Raw genomic sequence first — 27364 nt, 5'->3', positions numbered from 1 at the left:
AAACAACCCTGCTTTCTCTGCTATGGCTTCCCTCCTGTATTTTTAACTTTCTCTGCTGTGTCCTGCAATTTGCAAATACATTTCTTATACAGAGACAAATTTGCGAAGTGTGCACCATACCCACAGCTGGCGACCTCGATCTCCTGCTGCAACGCATGTGCCTCCAGCTGCTGTGGGGCAGCCGCTGCGAGCTCACCTTTGTCCAGTGAGCATACAAAACCAGTCGCCCGCTTGGGGGAATTCAGCAGTATGCTGAATCTTTGGGCTCCAGTTTAGGGACAGTTGTTGCCTGCCTTGCTTTCTGTCCCTCTGCAAACCTTTGGTCCTTGCGCCGGAGGAAGGTGCAGCAGTGTGGGTGTCGGGGACAGCAGTTGCAGCCCCCAGCTGAGGAGCTTTTCTGCAGCAGGTTGGTGACAAATTCCTGCTGGGTGGCAATGAAACCAGCACAGTGCCCAGCACTCAGGTTCACACGGGTGAGCTGGTGCGTGAATGTGAGCTGCATGGATTTGTGGGAGCAGATACTAAGTTCTTAGAAAAACTGCTTATTAAGCAGACATTAAGTTCTTAGAAAAAAGGCCAGAGAGAAAGAAGGAAGGAGGGGTGAGAAGTCTGAAACTAAAAGGAAGTCTTCTCCCTTAAGGTTATCCATTTGTCTACATGTCAACATGATCAGTAAAATGTATGTATTTGGAATGGGTTTGGTATAGTAAAATATTTAATATTTTTTGCAAGGCAGCCACATGTAGTCACATGATTTCTGTAGAAAGGCATCTTAATTTCCTTCTTGAAAGGGACATTGGGCACATTCTGTGGTATAGATCTAATGGAGGAGGAGGAGGAGGCATAGTCCTTGAAGGAAGCAGCATTTTGCAAAAAGAATTCTAGTATTAAAATGGAAACAAATCAGCGCTGAGATTTTTCTCATGTTTAAGAGCAGTTTTTTGAAGTTTCAAATTGGTCAAGTAGGTTTCTGGAGCACTTTTGTCTCCTTGAAGGTGCAGGCTGGACATCTACATTAACACAGAAAAAGAAACAAAGTTTTAAGCTTGGGAGCAAGCTCACCTGTGCAGAAGCCACTGTAGCAAAGATCCAAATCATACTATGACAAAAATTGTCCCTCTTGGGATTTGTAAATGTGGAAGTTACATCAAACATGGCAGAGTGCCCCTGCTAAGCAAAGCGGTGCCTTTTGTCAGTAGCAGGGGTTTGCTTCTTGGCAAATAAAGTGTTGCTCTAAAGAAACTGTGAGTAAGCTCCAGAAAATGGATTAATTGGAAATGTCTCTCAAAAAAAAATAGTAAGAGCTTAGCTTGGAGAGCCCTGCAACTGTTAATTTTTAAATCCTTTAATCCTGTTGTAGAGACTTGTGGTGTGAGCTGGGCAGTGGTGTGGATGCCTGCATGGGGCAGGAAGCAGATTCCAGCTCAAGCTTGTGAGCTACCAACTCTTAGCCTTAAAAGTAAGTCTTTGAGTGAAAACTACTGGTGAGATGGTAAGGTTGGAACGATTCTGAGAAGAGACAAAGGAGAGAGAGGACTTGAATGCATCCGCTGAGCGGAAGCACCTAAAAATACAGTGCTCATGTCAACCTGATGACGTGATGCTGTACTGTGAAAGAACAAGAGGAGAGTGGGTAGAAGTGTTCAGAAAGAGAAGAGATTAAGTGACTCAGGCTCAGAGAGCAAAATACATCTGGCCTGATTTGAGGGTACAATAACAGCACACGGTATCAGCGTGAATGATGGAAAGGAGGATGGAAGCGACAAAAAGCTATGAGCCAGAGAAATTTGAGTGAGTCCACACAGGAACTTCAGGAGAAAATTACAAAAACTGTTCTTACATTACAGAGCCAATGAGGATATGTCAGAATGAGAGGGTAATGATAGATCCAGAAATCAATTACCACGAGGAAGAGATTAAAGTCAAGGGTCTGAGTTATTCTAGTGGATATTCTCTATTACTAAATTCATTAGATGGTAAGAAATTACAAGCCAGTTTGAGGATGTAGAATTTGAAATGACATTTTAAAGTAGGCTGCAGAGGGTCAAGAGCCCTTGACGCTCATCCTGAGGTGCTCCAGCCTGGCTGGTGGTGACACACAAAGCCAAAGCACAGCATGCCATTCTGCGTGCACGTGAGACCAGTGTGCTGGTGCATGCTTGAGGGTCTGCAGCTGTGGGGTGTGCTGGGAGAACTCCCTCTGCAAAGGGGTGAAAGGCAGGAACAGGGTACCCCTGGGTGCCACAAAGCATGCTTGTGTTAACACCCTCATCTACCTGGCTTTCCCCAGGTCACACAGGTGCTTGACTGGAACTTGCCAGCATTCATCCGAGTGTGTTTTAAGTCTTAACTTTTTTCTTGTCAGTTAAAGGTGGAAGCTTGTTTTCATTTGAGAAGATTTAGAAGTACTCTTTCCATTCTTTTGTTTCCAAATGGCTTGCAGTAAGAAAACTTTACCATTTTATCCCAAAGTCTCAAATTTCAAAAGCATAAGAATTCTAAGACATAACCTCTACAGAACATTGTTCTTCCACTTCTGTTTTCTGTATCATCTGCTAAGACTTTTTTAAATTCAAGAGGACCCTGTACCAACTCAGTCCATCCTTTCTGGGATTTGCTTTAGCATATCCAAGCTGGCATCTCCATGAGTGTCATTGTATATAGGTAAATAAATAGGTTTGGTGTCCTCACTGTCCTGTGCACTGCTATACTTACAGACACTTCTATGCCCTTTGGTGCTAAATCTAACTGCAACAAAGAAGTTGTTGATTTGTGTTTTAGCTAGTGATGCTCTAGGAAAGGAGGACCCTTCTGCAAATGCCATTTCTGTACATTTGCTGCAGTGATGTTGTTCATGCAGATGGCCTAGAAGAAAACATTTTTTTTTTTAATTTCTTCTGTAGATTTCTGCAAGGCTAGCCCTAGCTCTCTGCATCCATGTGGGACTGGCACAGTTAAATGCCCTGGCTGGCCCAGGGAAAGCAGCAGGAACATGCTTGTGGAGCCAGGCTTCTTGCTAGCAGTCGCCCATTAGGTTAGCTTTGCTGTGTTTTAAGAGCACACCTTGTCATATTAAACTGACACTAGTGTTGTTAAAAGTCTGTCCTAATACTTGTGTCCTAAAAAGTCACATCACCGCTGGAGAGTCAGGCACTTGAAAGCAGGAAGTCCCATATCATATCATCCACTACATAACTCGGGTGAAAAATCTGCCCGTGAGGGAAGATTCTGGGGGTTGATTAAATTTGTCTTTGAATTGTGTGCAAACATAGATTAAATTGTTTTCTCTATGAAAGCTTAGAGCAGAGGCAGAAAGAGCAAATTTCCTGCAGCTGCCATCAATTAAGAATGATCTGCTCAGACACTCCTGTCTTTTCCACGTGGATCCAGAAAACAGGCTTTCTACATCTCCATTAGCCTAGGGAGATGCATTTGACATTGGTGGTAAAATTTCCTGCATGCTTCTGTTAAAATAATGCAAATTCTGTAGGCTAAACAAGCAATTACTCAGTTTCCAGAACTGGAAAATAACTCGTCTGCAGTGGCTTCTGACACCGCCTCTTTTACACATCAGCTTTGACAAAGCCTATTAAATAGTGGATTCACTGAAGACAGAGTGGGGGGGTTAACTTTTTTTTGCTTAAACAGGAAAGGACAAAGGTGATGATACAGATGGTAAAGCGATGTGAGAAGGCAGCTGTGAAGTAATGTGGAGAGGAAATGTAGAAGGAGAGGCTTTGGAACAAACAACTGGTCACTACAGAGCAGAAAATTTGGTCAAGCCTGGTGGGGAAAACTGAGCATTCACCTGTCTATGTCTTAGGTGCATCTTAGGTTGTTTTTTCCCATTTAGTGCCTGCGTTCTCCCAATACTGTTTCCTGGCCGTTCAGGAGAAGCACTTGGGGGTGGTACTGGTAACATTGCAGGGATGCTAAAACTTTCAGGGATGAATGGATGTTATGTACTGCATTGTAAATCCTCAGCCACAACTTATCTGTGTTATCTTATGAAACAGACCGGTGATATTCTTTGAGTGTTTATGTTTAAAGAGATGTATTAAGGCTGGAGCTGGGTGTTAGCTGAAACTGGGTCACTTCTCTGAAGGATGCTGAGCAGCAAGAAGGCAGTGGGAAGAGCAGTGAGGGCTGCACTTGTTGGGTGGGATATATGGGGGAGCTGGCACAAGGCTTAGCACAGCTGCCTATGTGGATGTGTTTTCTGGCAGTGGAGAGAGTATTTCATGTGACGGGCCTCTTGCACATACTTCTTTCCCCATTTATGCAAGGATAAATCGTTTCAGGCATGTGAGGAGAAAAACTATGCCCTGTCTTCCTGTGCTAGTATGTATTCTGGGAAATACATAGGCTGCAGACTTGCCAACTCAGACCAGTTAGTTAACGTGTTTGAAGTTGGGCAATGTTAGGGGAAAGATGCGTGGTTCATTTTATTAGGATGGTGCCTAAATGAGGGGGAGAGGTTGTTGTGAACTGTGTTCTCATACACCTGCTTTCATGGTGGCCTCTTCCCTTGTCTGGACATGACCAGGGTGACTCATTGGATAAGGTGTGCAAACATGCAGCTTCTCTTCAGAGCTTTCTCTTCTCCTTTCTTGCCCTGTTTGGTTGGCTGCTGGTAAGGTTACAGTAAATCTAATGAAGGATTGTGGCAAGGACTTAACTATTTCTAGAAGAAGAGTGTAGGTCAGCTGTAAATAATGGTGGGTGTTTGCTGTTCAGAAATCTCCATCTTTGCTGTAAAAGAATATAGTAAATTTCTTTTCAGTGTATTGCAGCCCATGTACCAGCCAGGATGCTCTTTATACATGGAAGGTTGAATACAAATCAAAAGCAGCTTCTCTGAAACAAATGTGCTGACAATGGGCTTGCAGTGCTTCTTCCTGATGCAAACAAAAATTTATTTTCTGTTATGGATTAATGGTGTTCCAATGTGTACTTTTTTAATACAGGCTCCTTGACCTTCTTCTGCAAGTATTGCTCAAATAGGAAAAACAAACTTTTTGCCACTATACTTATCTCAAGCTGAATGCAGTATCTTAATTCTGATTAAACCAAAAATCCTTGAACTGCCTACTGAACTTTTCAGAGCCATATAATATAAACTTACAGTGTAAAAACTGGTCTGTTTATTCAAAACAGGAGGCTTATTTGCAGAAGCTGCTGAGTCTATAAACTACTTCAAAATGTTATTTTGTCTTGCAAGATACAGAAAGAAATGGCAACTATGTCAACGGCAGTAAAACTTGATCTTAAGGGTTCGAGGTGACAGGAGCTTTTGCAAACCCAGGTGTTGTCAGCAAGTCTACCCTGTTCAAGTATTGCCTCCTCTAGGCTGCTGAAAATGTGTTAGTATCCTAGGAACACTTTCTAGACTGCATATTGCCTAGCAAGAGCCCCGTGCTTTAAAAGAGTGCCTCTGTAAGATAAGTTTACTTGATTTGTCAGGGAATGAGGTAATCTTTGCAAAGAAGCAAGGAGGGAGCCTTGAAATCTCTTCAGGTCGAAGCTGATAGCTGGTATTTGGTAGAGGGCAGTGCACCCGGGCTGGGGTTTGCTCTGCACAGCCAGCTGCTGAAGCCTCCTGCTTCTCTGGAGCAGCGGTGCGTGATGTGGTGGTGGAAGGGGGCAAGCAATGGTGGAAACCTCTGGCAAGCCAGAAAGTGGATCAAGGGCAGCAGCTCCTGCGTGCTAGTCTCACATCATGGTCCTGCAGTTTAACCTGCTGTTTCTTGTTGCTGTGGTCGCATCAGTGTGCCCCAGTAGTGCAAAAGCATGATCCTGCGGGCTTGTGTTGGTTGGATGTTCAGCTGTAACCTGCAGATCATTTTCTGTACAGGTGCTGCCCTGTGTGGGGTTTTTACTTCAAAATGAGGTACCTTGCACAGCCTCTTTTGAAGGCTATTATACACCTATTTTCAGACCTCCATCCCAGTTTTTCAAGACTGCTGTGAATTTTAACTTCATCCTCATGCATTTTGTCCCTGCCAGCTTTATGTTACCTCCAGATTCAATAATTATTCTCCATTCTGTGTCATAAATGTGTGGGCTTTCACTTTTGAACCATAATATGGGAAATAAGCTCTGATTTAATTGTATTTAATATAACTTAAAATGCATTTTTTTCCCTCAGAGCTTGTCCTAAGTTGAACTTATTTTGAGTAAATCTTTTTTTTCCGTTGATCAGCCTGAAGAATGTATATGCATGAAATCACCTTAAACATTAGGAATTTCTGTACCTTAATATCTGTATTTAAAATTCTGGAAGAATTGCTGTATTAAACCATAGAGTGGCTCAATGTGGTTTTATGCAACAACATGAAGACAGAAGCTGGCCTTAGAGCACATTTAAAAACATGCTTGTTGCTGTTCCAAGCATACACAGCAACGTTACCTGCTTCCTTTTTCTAGACTGTATGTATTGAGGGCCGGCCTTAGATTGATCATAGAATATATTTGTTCATTTTCCAAAAAGTATGTCGGCCTAAAAAACATTACCTCTTCTACAGTGGGTTGAGTTCAGATTGTCAGATTCACACATACACAGCTGCTGTATTTGTAGTAAAACCAGTATGCTGAAACATTCTATCAGTGGTAGTTAATTTTATAGAATGTAGATGAATTTTAGTGTCATTTGGGCCCCTGTGGTCTTCTTAGGTTGATGGTTACTCTGTAGCAACATTCATAATCCTTAAAAGGTAAAGCTCCATATATAATCCAAACTTATGTGTTTGCTAACTTACCTGATTTATTTCCATTCTTATATAAAATGCACAGATTGCTCTTTTAGGCATACTAGTACTTGAAGCTTAAGTAAAAGAATATGGTGTTCAGGTGACTTGTCTTTCTCCTGCATGTCCAGCCACTGTCCCAAGCTGTTCGTAAGCTCTGCCAGTACTGACGATTAAAATACAAATGATAATGGAATTGTTTTGTAGCAGCACTTTGACACACAAATGACATTGACATTTATGAAGACTGGCCAGTTTCACAAGCACAGTATTGAGATAAAGATTTCTAAGGGGCTGTTGAATATTGCTTTTACATGTCTACTTTTGTCAGCTGTGTTTAATATTCCATTAAAAATTCAAGGAAATTTCAGAAGAATAGTTTTTTGATTTACTGCAAGCTAATTTTACCTTCAGAATAAAGTAGTTGGATGGCAGTAGTTTTTGTGTGCTTTGGCATTGTTTTGTATAGCAGCACACTGAAAAATGTGCTTATGCTAATAAACATTTTAATGATTTCTCATATTTACATTTTTAAGCTCCAGCAGAATGCAGCACATTCTGTGCTAAATGACTAGTTCAGCCAAGGAAATCAAGTTTTGTTACGTCTGACTAAACTTACAAAAAACTATTTACATTTCACATTTATGCAAATAATTGCATCTAGAGCTGAGTAAAAGAAAAAAGGCTTTTAGCGCCTGTTGGAGTTGAAATTTATCTTTTATAGTTTAGGAAGTTTTTCTCTTATAATTTGGAAGTTGCTGTTTTTTTACCTTCTTGGAGCCAACTCCTGTATGTGCTTCGTTAGGACTGAATAAATCACAAAGTCAGGGCAGTGACCAATGTGGAGAGAGCAAATTGCTCTCCTCTGTTTTGTTAGCTGAGCTTCGGTCCATTTGATTATACTCAGGCGCTTGCATTTGAAGTTAAGCACGTGCATATTAATTCCACTAAATGGGAAAGGATGACTTGCTACTTGAATGCTTTGCTGAATTAGAGGCTGAGCAACTGTCACTTTTCCAGTTACTGCTGTGACAGACACATAGCCAGCGCTACTTTCAGAGGGAGAATTGTGCCAAAGCAGTCTTTTTAGTGACATCATTGAAATCATATCAAAACTTTCAAAATACAGTTTCCCATTTAAAATTATGGTCCTAGTTAATTGCGAGCAAAGGAGTGTAGATTGAAGTTTTCACATGAACTTTTTTTTTCCTTTTAGCTTATTAAAATTCCCAGAGTTGATCTGCCAAATGAACAGCATACATTTAACTTCTACTTGTCAGATGTTGGCAAAGATAATCCTCAGGGAAGCTTTGACTGTATCCAGCAAACAGACTCAAGGTAAGTTTTACTTAACATTTTCTTTCATGGCAAATTTAAGTAGATTTTGTGGCTTTGAGCATATAGCGAAAACCTTTAACAGAAGTATGCTCCTAGTAATAAGCTGCAGTAGAAAATTAATTCCTAGCAATAGCATGATCTCTTGCTAATTTTAAATACTTGCCTTTACATAGAATTCTTTTTGGTTTTGCTGTTGAAAAAGTAGCCTTTTGAGTACTTGCTCACCTTTTAGTGCTATTTTTAAAAGCATTTGGAGCTCAGCATCATCCAAGCTAGACCAGATCCATTCTACAACCATATGTCAATATGACTATGGCTGGCAGCATGCTAGCATGCTGGCCGTGATGGATAGTTGTTTTATTTTAAGAACCACATAAGTCAGTGACCTTATCCATAATTGCATGACCATGGTGTTTCAGAACCCAAACGTAACACAGCAGCGGCTTGTCCTGGTCCTTTGAGTCAAAGTGAACAGTGTTAATGTCTACCAAGAAGGCAAGAAAATACTGTGCTTTTACATTAAGTGTGCTTTAGCTTGTAGAATATTATGTTCAGCGTAGTATTAATGTAGTCCAGTGGTGTTGAATAACTGTCCCATTTGATTAACTAGGACATCGCAGGCAGAGTTTGTGTATTGATCTGGGAAGCTGATAGCAAACACGTACACTGACATATGTGTCCAAAAGGTGCTGCTCAGGTTGTCAGTCACAGGAGAGCTTCTGCCCTCGATTTCAAAACAGAGATTTGTCTAGATAGCGGGTTTTGGGAGCAATAAGAAAATTAGCTGATGTAATAGCTCTTTGCCTAACAGGAGATCTCTCAGCAACCTCATCCTTCTCTTTCTCGCCCTGCATTAGGTCTCTTCTACTGTAATACAGCCTGTCAGTGAACTCACTTAACTGACGGGACTGGCAAAAAGCCAGACGGTTTACCAGCAGACCTGGGGGAGCCTGGGGCAGTGTGGGTTTTGGGGTTTGGGGTTTTTTTGCCTTTTTTTGTTTGTTTGTTTTTTTATTAAACTGTATCTGAAAGGGGCCAGACAGCTGCCAAGGCTGGCACAAAGTGAGCGGCAGGAGTGCATGCTGAGGTGAGAGGTCCTGCCTCCGCTCCTGGCTTGCCTCTCCTGAGCATCTCTTAGGGCACTTTCTTCTTTGGGAAGGAGCACCTTCCATTGAATTATACTGTACTTTTTTAAGTAAGATTAAATTTAAGCTGCTTTAGCTTTGAATCATTCTGAATAGCATGCCTAGGTAGTTTTAATGTGGTTTTACTAATCTCTCAAATCTAATTCAGACTAGCTTTTACGACGTCCTTTGTAGCCAGCTCTCAGTTAGTGCAAAGTGCCTGCAAGGTTAATGCCAAACTTGTGTAGTGTTACATGAAGAGTCATTTTAAAAAAATAAAACCAGAAAGGGCTTCTGCAGCGTGTCTAGTCTAATTTTGTGCTCAAGGCAGGTCTAGCTTCAAAATTGGTTCGGATTTTGAAAATGCCTAGCCCAAGGAGAGGGATTATACAGTGTCTCCATTAGTCCTTGGCCATTCCTGTGGTGAAAAAGCACATAAAGGCAGTGATGTTCAAGAAAATGGGCAAGGGGTAAAAGCTGCGCTTTAGGCGACATGAAGGACCTTTTTTCTGTTGTAAACGTGGTGACTTCGGAGCAAGGAATCAATACATACCTCTAGCCTATGGACAAAACTGTAGGTGTATCATCTTGAAATATTGGGCAGTGGCTTGGTCCAGCTTTGTGACTTGCAGAAACGACGTGGTGGGACGTGAGATTCTTGACCCTTCTTGGAGCCTTGATGGGGAGTTTTTTGGGGTGGTTAAAGTGTTTACGGTTAGCTGAAGCTGGTGTCCTTTCTCTGGTCAGACCTGGTGCAACGGCGGGTGCCACAGGGGGTACTCGTTAAGGGTGGTGATGATTAGGCCAATTTAAACGAAGCCACTGTTAGTCCGTTGAGGTGCCCTCCCGGTCGGGCTCCTCCATAAACACTTCCCGAAGCCCAACGCCTGACGCTATGGAGGCGACCTCGCCGTCCTTCCCCTCAGGCGGGGTTTTTCCTCTCAGTGCCTCTTCCCAAACACGAATCCTCGGAGAATCGGGTGGGTGGACCTGCCGGCCCTCCTCAGCGCTGTCGAACGCACAGAGCGGGCCACGGGGAGGGCGGACATCTTGGAAAGCAAGATGGGGGGGAGAGCAGGGCACAGGCCGCGCGCAGGTCTGGAGGGGAGGCTGGCTTGGCAACGGGGGGCTACCACTGGCCCAGGGCCACCACCGGCCACCTGAGGGGGAGGAGAGGAGATATGTCCTGAGCTGAGAGCCGGGCGGCCGGTGGAAAGCCTCCAGGGCAGGACCTGTCTGCCATTAGGGTGTCAGTGTAACTGCCTGAGTGGTCCCGGTAATTGTCAGCGCAGCAGCCATCAACGCTGCCCTCAGCCTTCCTCTCAAGTACGGTTATGTGAGGAAATTGTAATTATGCAGACAGGTAAAACTGATACAATTTGGATGTGTAGAGACGATCTGAAATGCATTTGTGCCCTAGTTCACTGTCAGAACTGAAAAACGTTTTTCTTCACCTGTTAAGACAGGTTTTAAAGTTCCTGATACAACCATACTTCTAAACCTGAACTAGTGCTTGGGCTCAACTTTTTTCAATGTTTTTATAGTTCTGAAGCCTCGCAACTCAGTTGCCTGGGACCTATACAGAATAAAATTACAGTATGTGCAACAAGTGAGTCCTATCTGATGACCAAAGAGCGCATGACCCAGGCAGAAGAGGAGTCGCGCAATCGAAGTGCAAAGTTTATTAAACCTGGTGGACCATTTGTAGGTACGGTTGTATTTCATTTTTTACTGGATATCTGTAAGTTTTATAAACTCAGTAATTCATCTTTTCAGCACGTATTTGGGAAAGGTGGTGTGCTCAGAGATCTCGTGTGTAGGTAGATTGCGCTCATGTTGCAGATTTGCAGCCTCCTGTTGCTACTTTTGGACATTAGTCTTTTGCTGTTCCCATATTGCTTACCTGATTAAAATTTTGACCATCAAAGTGAGGGTTTTTACCACCCCATGCACTTAGATTCTCTGGTTTAGTAGCTAATGTTTTGGTTTTGTAACAGTACTTTTTAAGTACCTAAATACTGTGCTAAACCATTAAGCTTAATCTGTAATCTAAAAAAATTAACGTTGGGGAAGTCTCATGTACAAATTCATAAGCTTAATATGAAAAACTTTGCTTTTCACACTTGCTAATGCTGATTAAATTTTATTTATTTTATGTCGTGATCATTAATAAGCAACAATTACCACAGGACCATGTTTGTTTGGTTGGTTTTTTTTTTAAAAAAAGTTAAAGTAGGGTAATGTTGGCACCTTCCCATGGATTTCATCGTTTTCCACAAAACAAAAAGCGTTTAGGAAGTATCATTCATTATTAAACTGTTCTGAGTACCGTTTCCCCGAGGAGCCCAGCACCAGCTGCAGGTAGATGCAAGGTGAGCATCCACCTTATAGGCATTCAGTGGTACAGGCAGCAGTGGTCCTGCCCACAGCAGTGAGCTGAACCAGGTACATCTGTCTTTATTACGTAGAACAGGCTCTCGCTTGGCTGCAGCTGCAGCCCTCTGCCAGCACGGACAACCCTGACAGTGATTGTGCAACGCTTGCTCTGCCACAGCTTACTGCAGAGCATTTTAAGCCAGCACTGTCATGGCTTTTTGGAGATAAAAAACTAAGTGTATGTGGCCTTGACGCTAAGGCAGCTTGGCATGGGTTGATACCGGGACACGGAGTTGGGACTGCTTCCCCTGTATTGTCTAACCTGCTCTTTTAACGGCAGCATGAGAGGAGCCACATGTATTTTAAAACTCCTCATTGGGGAAGTTCTATTTTACATGTCAATGATCTGCATGATTCTTATTGGTGGTTTAAATAGATCTTAAGTGAATATTTAACATTAAATAAATGGGTCTGAAGACTGGCAGTAGGGCAATTACGATATTTGGGGGTACTTCTGTTTCAGGCTGACATTGAGGAAGCTTGGGGAGGACAGGTCTAGTTGCTGGTAGGGCACAGGAGTGACTCTGCAACATGTTTCATGCAGTACAAATTAGGAACTCGGGTTGTTAGTCATGTTAATGCTTGGTTATGTTTTCAGTTAATTTTTTTTAAGTGATTCAGTGACATGACTTTAGGAGGTGTTTTGGTTGAATGCTGCTTACATGATCAGCTGTGCTGGGGGGTTGTGTATCTACATTGGATTTAATTTGTCAAAACGTTTGAAATGGGTTCAATAAGCAACTGGCAAGTTCATACTGTTCTAAAAATGTAATTGTGTGTGTTTGCACTATTAGGTTTGTTCTTAAAAAGCAGAAGGGCAAAGTCCAGGGAACATGCAGGGTGGAAAGGTTATAGAAGTTTGGCCTCTGCTGCAAAATGGAAACAAATTTTTGCTATTCCTGAGGACGAGCAGTACATAAGCACAGCTCAGTCTCTTGTGTGTCTGATAGAAGAGAGCAAGCTACAGATTTTCTCACCAGTACTCATTAAGTCTCCCTCATGTACCAAACATGAGTTGCTCATTTCAGAAAAATGCCTGGTTTGTGTCACATCCTCTGTTGGATTGCAAACAATATTTACTGCAATGATTTTCTGTAATATTCTGATAAAGCTTTTTTTTTTTTTTTCTGTCTGATAGCAAATGCTATTTAAAAACACAGAGAAGTTTGGGTCTTTTCTGGAAAACTGAGATTCAGGTTGGGTGGTGTTATTTTTAAATCCTGGATGCATCACTTGCAAGCACTTGGATTGTTCTTCCAGTTGAGAAACATGTCTTTTTATAGAGTTTGATCCAAAATGCTGTGCAGGCCATGTTTTGAACCTTATCTGGCCTTGGTCCCAGGAAGTGTTAGATGTTTGGCGTATTGTTTCTGACAAACCTGGGCTTATTTAATAGGAGGGGAACATTTCAGCTTAAAATGTGGTGTAACTCAAGTGATTAACACCAAATGTTGGTAGTTGCTTTAAGCAGTGATGCAATTAATTGTGTAGAGTTGGTCTCCCTAGGGGTTAATGGGGAATCTTTTAATTAGATGAAAGACCTTTGCATCACACTTTAGAGTAGTCTTTAAAAAAAAAAAAGAAGAAAAGAAAAAGAAAAATCCCTGATTTGGGGTATTCAGTGCTTGAGCTTATAAACTGGAAAAATAATAAAATCACCATCTATAGAAGTAATCAGTAAAGTCTTCTTACTGCTCAATGCATCTTTACTACCTGTATTTTTATAGATCTTGAAATGCTAACTAGATACAGTTTTCAACATTTATCTGGCTTGGTAAAGTCTTTTAAATACACTTTCTTGTGTTCTCCCAACCTCCCATGTCACTTCCCCCCCCCCCCCCCCCACCTTACATTAGGAAGAAAAGTACAGGTGAAGAGAGGACCACAGAACATTCCAGATACTGTGCCCGAGACGAAGAAACCAACACGCGTGACCTCTGCAAACACAGTACGGAAGACTCGTGCACATAATGCTATTTCTCAGCGACCATACAAGGATAGGGTGATTCACTTACTGGCACTGAAGAATTACAAGAAACCAGAGTTGCTTGCCCGCTTGCAGAGAGATGGTGTTAACCAAAAGGACAGGAATTCCCTTGCAACTGTCCTTCGGCAGGTAAGATCATGGAGTTTGTGCCAGCAATTTTTCCCTCCCGCTATTCATTTAATCATAATTTTGAGCTGTGTTACTCCAGTGTTTACATTAGAAAATAATAAACAACTTATGTAATGCTCCTTGTTTGTTTTTCAGTAAACTTTATACAGATGCCCCAAACTGCAAGTCAACATGAGGAAAGGAAAGAAAGACTGAAAAATCGGGGGGGAGTGGTTTTGTATTGCAAGAATGGCAGAAGTAATTAACCATTTCTAGCTTTGTTGCTCCTAATGTCTTATTTTTTCCTCTCTCTCTTACTTGGACTGCTTAACTGCTTAATTGAGAGAAAATGCCACACTTTGTCTCGATTGTGTGAAATAGTTTGTCATAGTACTTAATATTTCTTGGGACAAGTTTAGAAGAGAAGTTTGGTAATCACATAGGTTAGTATTTCACTTGAATGTATTGGGTGGCCTGTCAATGGTACTCGTTTTCTCTTGAGATCTGTTAAATTTGCAGTCCAGGGAGGGGTGTTCCAGTCAAACCGTAAATGAGAAAGGTGGTGGTCTGATTCTGAGCATAGTGTTTCTTTGCTATGATGTGGATTGTGTCTTTACCTTACTTGAAACCTTTTTCTATTCAGTAGCTTTTCCAGTGCTCCTTTGAGCTAAGTTCCACCTGTATTTTGTTATCATATCTATCAAAATTATTGGTAACCCTATAATGTTGTATAGGTTAAACTTTTATGCTATGTGTACAAGAGTGTCACTTACTAATTTTCTACTAAAATAGTTCAGAAAAGGTTTGTATGATGCAGTGGGTCCTCCCTTACTTTTTAAATTCTCCCTGTACCCATAGACAGTGGCTGAATAATGCATGTATTAATATGTAAAGTAGGAATTTTTCCTGCTTGTCTAGGAAAAAAGTGGTTTGGGACCAATCAAAGTGAGTAAAATTCAACATTTATACAGCTTTGATTGATATTACACTGAATTTTAAAAACTCATTCCCTGAATATGTTAAGTGTTGTTGCTTTATTTGCCCAGTAAAATGGTAGGGTTTTTTCATCCTGAAGACATACACAATTTAACGAGAGCCATGTTCTTACATACAAATTGAAGTAGTCAATTTATACTTTAAGTTGATTATAAAATTCCGAAAGCCCTGCTCCCTCAGAGGATAAAAGGTGCAAAAGTTTTCCTCTGCCCCATTATGCTTGTCAGTGTTTAAGGAGACTTTCTTGGAGTCTGTTTCCTGTATGTGGTGCGAACTACCTCGAGGTACTGGTTTGCATTCAGAAATGGTCCTATTAGCAGCATTACACCCTGAAAAGCCTTGCTCACGTTTTTCTTAGCTTCATAGTGAATTTTTTTGTACAAGTCTAAAATCAGCAGCCTGAACTTGCTAAGATCTAATACACACAGATTTGCTTCTCTTATAATACAGATTTAGTTCTCTTTTTAACAGGTGAATTACTGTTTCAGGGTATCTTTGTTACTTTTAATTTTTTTTTAAGCTGCAGTAAGACAGACATGCACACAGACATGAAATAGCAGTATTTATCATGTTTTGGAGGAAAAAACAGGCAAAGCTGCAAAAAGTGGTGGTGGTGTGTTGATGAGTTATTCAGCATTTTGTGTCAAGCAAATTGACAGAGACTGTTTTTCTTTGAGGCTTTCTCTGAAACTCTGTACAGGTGTCAGGTGATGAAGTCTAAACAAGCACTTTAGGTGTCAGTGGTCTCCAGGTTTTACTAGCTCGTTTTAACTTTTTGAGTATACTTTGTATTTTTCTTAAGGAAGATACAAACCCATTTTATTTTCAAAGCTATACAGCAAGGCATGGACATGACCTTCTCAGGATAATACTTTGCTGTAATGAACCTGTGTCTGCAAGATGAAGAGTGCATCTGGGCTGTACAACCCTCCTTAAACATTTTAGCACTAAATCTTGTTTTCACAATATAACTTGTTAGATAGGAGTACAGTTACTATTTTCCTATTAGGTAAAACTTTGATATGGCTTAAAAGTAATGGGATAGGTGTATAATTCATCTTTGTACTACAACAAGTTTAGTGTTAGTTAAGTTATCATGTACAATTATTCAGTAGAAAGATATAGTTTCTTGTGCCTCAGGCACTTGAGAAGGAACAGCAATTCTGTTTATCAAGACAAATGATGACATACTGTGGTTGTTAATGGGATGATGGAAAACATGCATTGTTCTAGGCACAGTCTGTGCTCTGCCATAGCAGTATAGCTGTGTAAAATGAAAGAACAGCAGGTGTCCTCCTGAAGTTGAATAACTCTGAATTTGTATGTGGAGATAATGTTCTTAAGTTCTTAAAAAAGAAAATAAATACAAATAAAAAACTAGGCCTCTCAACATATTTCATGCAGTAAGATTTAAAGTTTTGGCATGGTTTGTCTTGATTCTCAATGCTGTGTTAAAGACAAAGAAACAGATCGTGCAGAGAGAGGTTTTCATAAGAGTATGTGTCCAGGTTTCAGCTGGGGTAGAGTTAATTTTCTTTCTAGTAGCTGGTATAGTGCTATGTTTTGGATTTAGGATGAGAAGAGTGTTGATAACACACTGATGTTTTTAGTTGTTGCTAAGTAATGTCTAGGCTAAGTCAAGTATTTTTCAGCTTCTCACCCCTGGCCAGCAAGAAGGCTGGAGGGGCACAAGAAGTTCGGATGGGACACAGCCAGGACAGCTGACCCAAACTGGCCAAAGGGGTATTCCATACCATGTGACGTCATGCCCAGTATATAAACTGGGGGGAGTTGGCGGGGGGGGGGGCAAATCGCTGCTCGGGAACTGACTGGGCATCGGTTGGTGAGTGGTGAACAATTGCATTGTGCAACATGTGGTTTGTATATTCCAATTCTTTTATTATCATTATTGTTATTTTATTATTATTATTATTATTTTCTTCCTTTCTGTTCTATTAAACTGTCTTTATCTCAACTCATGAGTTTTACTTCCCCCCCCCCCTCAATTCTCTCCCCGATCCCACTAGGTGGGGGGGAAGTGAGTGAGCAGCTGCGTAGTGCTTAGTTGCTGGCTGGGGTTAAACCACGACAGTACGACTCATACATGCTTGCAGCAATTTGGGATTTTCTTACATTCAAATTTCTACATCCCAAATTGACCACATTTTTTAAAATTGGTGCTCATTACATGACAGCTACTTTGATCTTCACTTCTAAAAAACCTGGAAAACTGGTGCGTGATTTTGTTTGCAGCTTTGATTTAGCTTTGCAGTACCAGTCTTATTTCTGTAGTTTGCATTTAGATATAATGAACATTTGTTTTCTTAAATGTCTTCCTGTAGGTAGCCATCCTGAATCCAAAGGATAATTCTTACGGTTTGAAGGATTCTGTGTTTAAAGACATTCAAAAGGATTGGCCTGGATACAATGAAACGGATAAACAGTCATTGGAGTTAATACTTGCTAAGTAAGTTCAGTCTCTAGGGGAAGGAAGATAGCCATTTAGAAAACGTTTTTGTGGGAAATGAATGTCTGTCTTCCCTATAATGAAAGAACTATGACATAGACATTTTTGCCTTGTAACCTGAAATGTTGGGTCATCCTTACAGAAAATTACAGTCATCTCAGAATGCCACCAGCCCCAGTCGTTTGGAATCTGCTGTAATTTTTAGTAAAGGTGCTCCATCAACTTCTCAGGTATTTTTTATTTTTTTAACGTTATTTACAGTGTATTTAGATTTATCACACCTTATATTGGTGTAAAAGCTGTGATGTGAAGCATTGATATTGTCTTTAACACACGAAAAACTGAATCATTTATTTCTAATTGGATTTTTTTTTAAAAAAGGTGGTTGCACTGTCAAAGCCTGAAAAAACTTACGGTCACATAGCTTGAGGGCTGTTATATTTAGTGTTCTGTATTTCAGAATGTTTATTAAAATACTCAGAAAAATAAGCAATTCCTGCCTACACAGTATTTTGTAAATACGCCTAGATATCTAACAGAGACTACTGCTGTTGTGTTTGAACAGCCAACACATTGGCCTAAGTTGTAACTGTCCATCCATAGCACACTGACCTTGCAGAAGCCTAAACTTGCCTGTAGAGTTTAAAACCACCTGCTGAACTTCTTGATTGCCCATTATTGTTACACAATCCTGTACTTTCTAATTAAATACTTAAAACTGTTTTGTATTGCCACATAACTTGTTTATCTTGGTGCCTAGGAAGGTCATCTAAAGACAAGATGTGTATGTGGTTTTGGTACATGCTTGCATTGTGTTCAAGGTTCTTTGTGATGTGGTAGTTATATAAAATATGCATAAACGTGCTAGTGCTACTGTGTAAATGTAAAGCTTAGGAAAGCCTGGAATAAGGACAAATTACAGTAGTGGTCCACTTCGAGGAATTTTTTTTTTAATTTTTTTTCCTATTGGCATCATTTAAGCACCCATTTTCATTCAGGGTAGCCCAGGTGTGGAAAGGCAGCTCTGAATCAGCAGGTAGTACATCTGCCTTCTCCCAGCCTTTTCAGACTTTCTGTACGTCCTGTTTTCCTATCAATGCAAGAGGACAATGCAAACCCTTTTAGAAGAAGGTTGGAAAACTCTGCATAAAAGGCATTACTTTTCCTTAAAGTTTGATACTTTCTGTGACTAAAAGTACACTTCAGTGCGTGCAGTGTAGAGCAGTAAGCTGGGAAGTACAGAAAGTCTTTCCGCACTGAGCTATTTACATTTAAGTAGAGGAGGGAGGACACACCTCTGTTCTTCGTTAACTTTCTTCCAGTCAGAACATGAAATGGTGCAGGTCCCAGGGACCTCTTTATACCTGCCTCCGTACACACAGAATCTGGGTTTATTTCAACAGGGTGGCACAGAGCTGTGCCTGGCACTCCTACTTGCACATCAACATGAGCAGTGTGTGCTTGCTAAAGAAGAGGATGCAAACAAGCATTTCAGCTGGAGAATAGCTGGAATGGTACCTGTAGCAAAACCGGGGGTTTTACCTGTTCTGATCAGCTTTGCACTTAACACACTCTGATAAGCACATTGCTGTGTGCTTCTCAGGGCTGCTTTAGTAAATCATACAGCTGTGTGACAGCAAAAGCTGACTCTTAACCCAGGCCGAACAGAAATCACTGCTTAAACAATACCGACCTGACCTAATCGTTTTGGTGAAGCCTTTGATAGTGCTGCTGAAGAAGCTTTCTCCCAAAGCCTTTCAGCTGTAGATTTGAAGAACAACTTGCTAAATCATAAGATTAGAAACTGAGTGAAATAAACCATGTGTTTAGCTGCAATACTTCCTTGTCTGACAGCTATTTTTAGATAAGAAAGATGTGTTTTCAACAATTGCCTGTTCAGAAATGCTCCTTTTTCAGAACAGGAGCAAACCTTAATCCTGCAGATTTTTATGATTTTTTTAAATTATTATTACAGAAATGGGGTTTGAATACCAATTTTAGCAATCCTCTGATGACCAAAAAGCAGAGGATATCTCACCTGAACAGTCGAATCCAGCCATCATGCAGTAGCCACTTGCTTGCCTCCAGGCAGAGCACCACTGCCGCCCCTCCACTGCCGCAGCCTCCCCGCCGTCCAGCCGCAGCTACTCCTGCTCCTCTGCCAATGCCTCCCACTTTCCTTCCCACTTCCAACCCTCCTCAAACTGCCAGCTCCCACTCCTCCAGCACCCCTGAGGGGCAAAGGACACAAGACCCGTCGGTGGACAGCTTCGGTCAAAAGAGCAGTAGCATCTGTGGGCACCAGCAGCGAAAATACACCTTTCAGACTCCTTCGGTAATGCCAGCGCCTGCTGCGGTGCAGGTGGGGCCTCCCAAGCCCACAGACAAGAAGCACCAAAGTTCTGAGAAGGTAAAAGAGCATAATAAGGAGGACAAAAGCAAAATGCAGGATGCTACGAGTGCGAGCAAGGAGAAAGACTGTCAAAAAGAAGGAACTGCCAAGACGAAAACGCTCTTCCATTTGGATTCAGGTCAAGGTATTAATATGCTGCTTTTCCTAACTGCTATATGGGTAACCCTGGTGAAAAGGTGCCAGCAAAAACAGGGACTGGAAATGCAAATAGACCACTTGCTATATATAAAGTGCTTTGCTATTATCCCTGCTTTATGGTCATGAAGAATCAATATTTTTTTTTCTGCCATTGCATTACATTGTAACTGTTAGTTTAAAAAAAACAAAAAAAAACCAAACCAAAAAACAAAACCCAGAAGCTGTTTTGCTGGAACCTTATCTAAAATTAGGTTCACTTTTAAGAATTCTCACTCTGTAGTACAAAAATCATTAGAACAAAGAAATATTGAATAGATTGCTGTTGGGCAGAAACTGGTTAACAGGAAGAGCTAGATACTAGAAAAACACAAGGAATGGATTTTTTTTTTTGCTTGATTTCCAGTAAACTGGCAGTTCACTGAAAGTTACTCCACTTTTTACATCAGCAAGTTTTAAAGACTGCACGCTGAGAATAAAAACCTGTCACATATTTATTGCCTGCTAGTTTACTGAAACTGATCAGACGTAAATGTATTTCATCATGTATCACAGCAGTTCATCAAACTCTGCCTTTTCATGGAAAGTCTAAAACCTACCTAAATTGGTATGTGGTTTACTAGAGTTTTGGTTTGAACTGTGCTGTGACCTTCTCTCCATTTTAGCTGCAGAATTTATTACTTCAAAAGATGTAGGAATGGTGAACGCTTAAAATGGCATTGAAAGGCTAAACAGAAATGCACAAATAATACTTGATTTCTTAACACACGCACACACACACAATAGGACAGAGTTCAGTTCCTTTGTTAAATCTGTGTGTTGTCTAATTTCAGACTTTTGGCCTGCAAATTAGAAGTCCGGTTTAGCCCTTTCCTATCATAGCCCAGAGGCATCTTCAGAGTGTGCATGGTGCCTCTTTGAAGTGTGGTGCTTGTAGAGAAGGGTGCTTTGAGATGGTCTTTTCACATTTACCCTGGACATACTACACAGTGCCCTCATGGCTTAGGATTGCTTTGAAACTATTTATGCTTGAATTTATAAACATGTGAGCATCTTTCTCCAGAAGCCAGTAACAAAAATCCAAACAGCTAGGGAAGGAAAAACTTGTACTATGTTTCAAGTTGGTGCTTATGCTGAATCTTTCAAATGGACCGAGCCATGTCAATAAATGCACTTGAATTTTTGGAAATTAAATGCTCACAGCAAAACTGTTCACAGAAGTTGTATTGTACGTACTGTGACTATTAATATTACTGTTTGCATTTCTCTCAAATTTTGTTCCCACTTTTACACTTCTTTTTATAGTCCTGCTATACCACATAATAATTTTAATATTAAAAGCAAAAGAATCGAGTAGAACATCGCATGATAGCTCTTTTTTCTCCCCATGACTTAAAGCTCAGATGGCTCAGAGATTGGCAAGAATGGTTGCACTTTAGCAGAAATATTGTGTTTAAATAGTGGCAATGTAAGATAATAATGAATATAAGGGATTGTGTGTTTTTTAAGCTTGCCACAAAACCCAAAATGAAAAGCAGAGAGAGATTACCAAGATAGTGAGTGTTCCTTCCTGTTCCAGCTAACTTTTTCCTATGGTAGCTGTTTTTCTTATTTATCAAAAAGATAGGGGGCTCCTGAAATATTCCTTTAAAAAGAGGGATTAGAGATTAAGTGTACTGTGCTTTCATAATGCCATTTAAAAGAGCAAAAGAGCAATTTGCAAGTGCAAATAACTTTCAAACCCAGTATTGCCACGCTAATGAGGAGCAAGTCTTTGTTGCAGGTTATTGAAGCCTGAATGCCAGTAACCCATATACAATGCTATTGACTTTCCTGCTTAGAAGAGTGCTAAAATTAAATCTAACTTTGGATATCTGTAATTGGCAGGGAAAGAGGGATAAAAACATGGCATGAAAAGAACTTCAGCTTTCTACTCTATTTTTCACTGGAACCTGAAAGTTGAGAGATAAATATATGTATATGTATATATCAAGCTGTTGTCTTTTGTGCAGCTACCTCTGTTACTGCATAATTTGAATTGCTGTGCAGATGCCACGTCATGTCTTCAAATAAGAAAAGCTGACCTCGGGTTAATACTGCGGTAGTGCAGAACCTGTAGAATAAAGTAGCCATGCCTTCTTTCTAAACCCTGGTACTACCTACTGTGGAGAAGGTCGTGTGAGCCCTATTATTAACTTATAAAGCTTATTCCAAGTAATTTACTGTGAGAATAAAACTCTAAAGGATTTTTTCAAGCCCATCAGGTTGGTATTGTTTGGCTATATTAAAAAATCTGTTCATCGCAAGTGTCAAAATTCTGCTTTTCTGTAGGAGTTACAGAAACTTGCACTGCCTCCACAGAAGGTCCTTCATCAGCAAGTGAACAACCAGACTACTTCGTGTGAGTAAAATAACGATTAAGTGTCTTGCCACTTATTGAAGCAGTTGAAAAATCACCTATAAAAATTGTTAGCTACAAAATGGAAAATTTACCAAAATGTAATTTTAGTATAGTGACAAGGTCCTTTAAGTCAACCCGCTGCCTTATTCAAATACCTGCAAGTTTTAAACTCTGAGGTTGTCCCTTAATTATTGTGGGGGAAAAGAATTTTTAATATACTTTAAAAGAAGACTTGAAACATTTCATTTCATTCTTCTTCAAGAACACAATAAAAAAGGAATATGAATGTGCACTGTTTTCTTTCTGGAGATGAGGCAATACAGGAGGAAAGCCAAGTACTAAAATACTGAATATGTAAATTTGAACATCTTTTTTTGTGTTTTCACTGCTTAGTGCATCTAGGATGGAAAGGTGAGGGGGGAAGATAGCAGACTTTAAAGTCCAGCATTACCAAGCCTATATATGAGCTAACAGGAGTTAACCATCAATGTTATTTCTAAAGCTTTGATGTAAAATGGCCACTGACTAACTTGAAGCTACAGCAAAACATCTGATTTCACCATAGAATTGCAGACCAAAGAGCTAGAGAAAATAGAAAAACTTCAATGCAGATTTTGAATTCTAGTTGCTTAGTTTTGACTACAAAGCAAGATAAAAATGCATTAATCTTGCATTGAAATGCTGAATATCTACAATGACTGGCATATTGCAGTCTGTAAAATTACAGAAGGACTTCCCAGTAAGTTTAATTTTAGCTCCTAAACAAGTCACATATCAGATTAATATTCCTACAGGTTAAAATTTACCTGCTGTATAAAAAAGGTTTTCATCCATGACAAGTATTAAAGAACTTGCTTTAAAATGAAATAGCTTTAATAGCAGAATCATTTGGTCACCCAAATACTTTAGAATATTAAAACTTTTCTAACAACAGGATTTTTCTTTACTGTTGTAAAACAGAGGAATAGCTTCTGCAAATGCCCAGTGTCTGGGCTTTTTCCCCACTGTTTTATTAGTGGCCTTTTTTTAAAAATGTGAAACTTGAAGGAGGCTCCAGTGGAGTAACTGGAATAACTTGGTCAGTGCAACCTGAATTCCTAAAAAACTGCTTTTGGGTGGGTGGGGGGGAGAGCCACGGTGGGGAGCAATGTAAAGCTCTTTCCTCTGTTCGAAGGATGAAAGGATGAGTTTGAGAAGGTTTTGATGGGACCTTAGTGCTCAGAGCTGAAATGAGCACCATGATAAGTAAAGCCAAGATGAGCCTGACACTACCTAGCAGTGCAATTGTGCAGCATCAGCCGCAGTAGTGGTGCTGAGCCCCCTTGTCATATTTGCAGTGCAGGAGGGGAAGGAGAAGTGTGTCTGTCTGTTAAAATGCTGCAAACTGCCAGGTTCACCAGCTTCTGTCAGAGGAATAACATCAGCAAGGGAGGTCAGTCTTCCCTGTAGCACTTGAACTTTGGTGCATCTTCCATCTGCGTTAAAGTAGATGGCATGGTAGCGCCCTACATCATATTTAATAGAGTAAGTGATACTCCATGGAAAGACTGAAAGTAAGTCTGGCCCTGCAGGGAAGCAGTTTAGTGCTTCACATGTAGGTTTGAGTTCTCAGCCTAACATTTAATTCCCGGCCTCTGCTGGGTGAAAGTGGGCAGATTCAGCTCTTTGCTGTCTGCTTCCTGATCAGCTGAGGACAGTGATACTGAGGACTAAAGTATATGGTTATTTGATGTAATCTAATATTAAAGTGGGATGCCAATAGCCATTGCTAAAAGTTAAAAACAAAACAAAACAAACCCCAAAACCACACACAGAAAAAAAACCAAAAGAAAAAAGCCTTCATGCCAGATTTCATACAGCTGGTTTAGTTCTGAGTGGGAGTAAGAACTCTAATGACAAATTTTCTGTGAAAGGAGCAACCTCTGGAACAATCTCACAGGTAACCTACTGGCCATGGTGTCTTGGAAAAAATCAGGTCACACTGTTTCAGACACCTGCCTGATCATTACAGAAAGACTGAAACCTGAGAGCACCTGCAATTTGATCCAGTTTAAAAGACTTTGCTAGTTTATTCCAGCTTCTCTTACTGTCTCTAAGAGCTACATAATTCATGAGTATAATCACAGCTTTAGCATAAAGATACTTTCTATCTTAATATAAAGATTATGAGAGTAAAGGATGCAAAAGCTAGAGGAAAAAAACCAGATTCACATTTCTCCCCACTTCTACTCATTTATTCCCTCTCCACACACATTGTGAGTGCTTTGCTGGTCTCTTGTCCTGTGCAGGACTCTTGCTGCGGGATGTAACTGTGCATAAGCCAGTACTCCACACCATTGCTACACAGGTACCTCCCAAAATGTTGAAGTCATCTTTAGTTTTCCTTTAAAAACTGTCTAATAATCCCGTCAGGTTCATCTGGCCTGGGATACATTACCAGCAAAAGTTACCTGTGTTGGTACAGGCTTTCAACTTGTTAAATTTTTACTGCTCGTTAAAATTAATCTAAGGGTGGTTTGAAGGATTTGTCCCCATGTGGAGGTGCCATATCATCCAAACAGAACCAGGTCTTTAGGCTATGAGGATGAGAAGTATTGGTGTGATGGGGGTGGGAAATTATATCTATTACTCGCATTGACGCTTCATCTCAGATTTGTATAATGAGCTTGTTAAATCTGTTCATGTTGATTTGAGGGAGAGAGGAATGAAGAAAGTTTCAATTGCATCAGTGGATTTAAGCATTTATGGGTTGCTCTCCTTAGGAAGTGATGTGATGGGCTTTTTTTTAGTTTCAGACTTCACAATTTGTTTTTGCTGCTGTATTGCATATGCCTTAGTTGAATGGACAACAATGGAACTGGTGTCCACTAAAATAATCAAATTTTATCATTAACTATGCTTTGCTATTAGGCACAAATGTAGCCAAAAACCTAAGCCATATCCAACTCCATAAATGCAGTCCCTTCCAAACATGTAATGAAAATGAATTTTCAAAAGTAAATATGGCTTAATTAACCTGTCTCTTCATAGAAAGAGATTATAATCTAGCAGTTTGTCTTCTTTCACTGAGGCTGATGCATTTATTGGTCATTCTATATTTGAATGATTGCTGGTGTTTTCTAAGTATGCTACAATTTTTTTTTGCTTCTGAATAAAAACTCTAAAAAGTAAAATATTAGCAAATAACCATCACAAAAATATGGTAGATTTCTATAATTACCTAAATACATTCTCTTAGAGCACATGCTTACATGTAGAGGCAAAGTCAGTCACATAATTAACTGATTGGGTGTCTATGCTTGATATTCACTACAAAATGTCCTTGGTGTAAAATTGCATGTATGCTTATTTTTCCATTAGAAAATACATAACTGTAGTCTCATATGAGCAACGCCAGAGTTACAAGAATGACTTCAATGCAGAGTATGATGAATACCGGAACTTGCATGCTCGGATAGAGAGTATCAACCAGAGATTCATGCAGTTTGATGCACAACGGAAGCTTCTTTCTCCAGGGTCCAAAGAATATAAGGTAAAGAAGGATAAAACTGTGAAGATTGCATTTCATCTCCCTCTTATACCTTCCAAAAGCCCACATTTTCAGCACAGGCAGACTCTTCAGTGTATTTGTCTGTTAAATCATATTGACATGGTTTTAAAAGACTTGCCAGGCTCAGTGTCTGAGACTGAGTAATAGCTGGAATTACCAGACTGGCTCAGGCTTTGCTGACTGCCTCAGCATCCTGGCCAGGTGAGGGAGTGCAGATACACAGATAGAGGAGAAGATTGGAAGTGCATGGAAACCAACAGCTGTAATCCCAAAGCTTTCCTGACCCTCTATTTCCCATGTTTTTATATGCTTAACTAAACCTACAGCCACAACTTACTCATCTTCCAGGTGGGTGATCCTAGCTATGATTTTAGCAGAGAAGGGTGTTAAAAACCTGATATTCTGACTTTCCAGCCTGGACTTCTCTTATTTGGACATAGAAATTCCACATGTTCAATATCAGAATTCTTTAATTCTGTGTGCATGCTGAGGATTTTTGGTTGGCTCTTATTTAGCTTTTGGCCGGATTGCAAATGTATTCGTGAGCAGAAGGAGTATTTTAAAATCCCTGGTATTGCTCAATCGGACAAAGGGAAACCTTGCAGAATTTACATACGTGCTCAAACTCTGTGTGGGCTAGCTCTGATTTTTTGAAGCATGGCAAAACCTTGCAAAAAGTTGTTCAGCCCTCAAACCCCACCTGTTTGAGCTGTCTGTGAATGCACAGCAGCATAAGTGACTTCTCAAAGGGAATATTTGAACACATGCTCCTTTTGTTGCCTATTTACAGGTTTAATTGCAGATCTTGGGTGATGTGGGGAGGTGGGGGTTTATTTTTACAATGCAGAAGAGTGGTGGCTCATGGATAAGAAAACATCTTGAGTAAAACGGAGTGTATTTTTAGAGTTTTACATAAATTTGAGTTTTCTGGTAGTAGTGAAATGTTCTTCATATCGTCTTTGTGGTTTTTTTTCTTGAAGGTCCTTCATGAGGAAATCTTAGAAGAGTATCAAAAGGTAAATCAGATTTGTTGGAGGTGGTAATCACTGAGACTGGCTCAAAGCTATCTGTAAACAAAGAGCACAAAATATTAAACTCTGCAGAAATGTTTTCATGCCCTAATTTTCTTTTTATCTTATCTTTACAGTGTAGCCCCACCTACTATCAAGACAAGAGTAGGTGTGAGTATCTCCACAGGAAGCTGTCTCATATTAAGAGACTAATAGGGGAATTTGACCAACAGCAAGCAGGGTCATGGCACTGATCTGCTTTGACCACGACATGTGAATGAACAGAAGTGTATTTATTTAAAGCTTAAGTTTAGTTGCTGTAAGATTCTGAAAATTAGTATCAAACTTTTATGTTATGAAGTTTCAGTATTAGCAGACTTAAGTTAACTACTTTTGTTGTTGATGTTGCTTATATGCATATTTGAAGCTGCTTTTTCTGGTCCTTTTTTTCTTCAAGATTTATGTTGTCCATTGAAAAAATTTTATCAGTAGGTACTGGGGACCCAGTACCTCTACTATGAACTTGTGCACATTTTAAGAAAATATTGTAGCAAATCAAAATGTTACTGGATAGATATAAGGATGTTTTCTGACCTTTTTTGTTAATGAAAACTCTTTGCCTTAAGTGGTAGAAGGCTTAGAAATTTGCACAA

The 27364-nt window shown here is 40.2% G+C and overlaps 1 protein-coding gene across 1 annotated transcript in view; it reads left to right on the top strand.

Annotated features, from left to right (window-relative positions):
- The window catches only part of ELL2 (elongation factor for RNA polymerase II 2), a 41030-nt gene extending 14065 nt beyond the window's left edge, over positions 1-26965 (top strand). The window contains exons 3-12 of the mRNA XM_075019980.1: positions 7963-8084; positions 10753-10916; positions 13501-13760; positions 17078-17202; positions 17345-17432; positions 19178-19739; positions 22082-22151; positions 25512-25683; positions 26682-26737; positions 26854-26965. Coding sequence (XP_074876081.1) covers positions 7963-8084; positions 10753-10916; positions 13501-13760; positions 17078-17202; positions 17345-17432; positions 19178-19739; positions 22082-22151; positions 25512-25683; positions 26682-26737; positions 26854-26965 — 1731 coding nt within the window. The remainder of the gene's footprint in view (positions 1-7962; positions 8085-10752; positions 10917-13500; positions 13761-17077; positions 17203-17344; positions 17433-19177; positions 19740-22081; positions 22152-25511; positions 25684-26681; positions 26738-26853) is intronic.
- The last annotated feature ends 399 nt before the right edge of the window (positions 26966-27364 follow it).

The sequence above is a fragment of the Buteo buteo genome, chromosome Z (assembly GCF_964188355.1).
Source record: "Buteo buteo chromosome Z, bButBut1.hap1.1, whole genome shotgun sequence".
In the NCBI taxonomy this organism is placed as follows: domain Eukaryota; kingdom Metazoa; phylum Chordata; class Aves; order Accipitriformes; family Accipitridae; genus Buteo; species Buteo buteo.
Note: the sequence above shows the minus strand (reverse complement) of the source record. Positions and strands in the feature narration are given on the sequence as shown.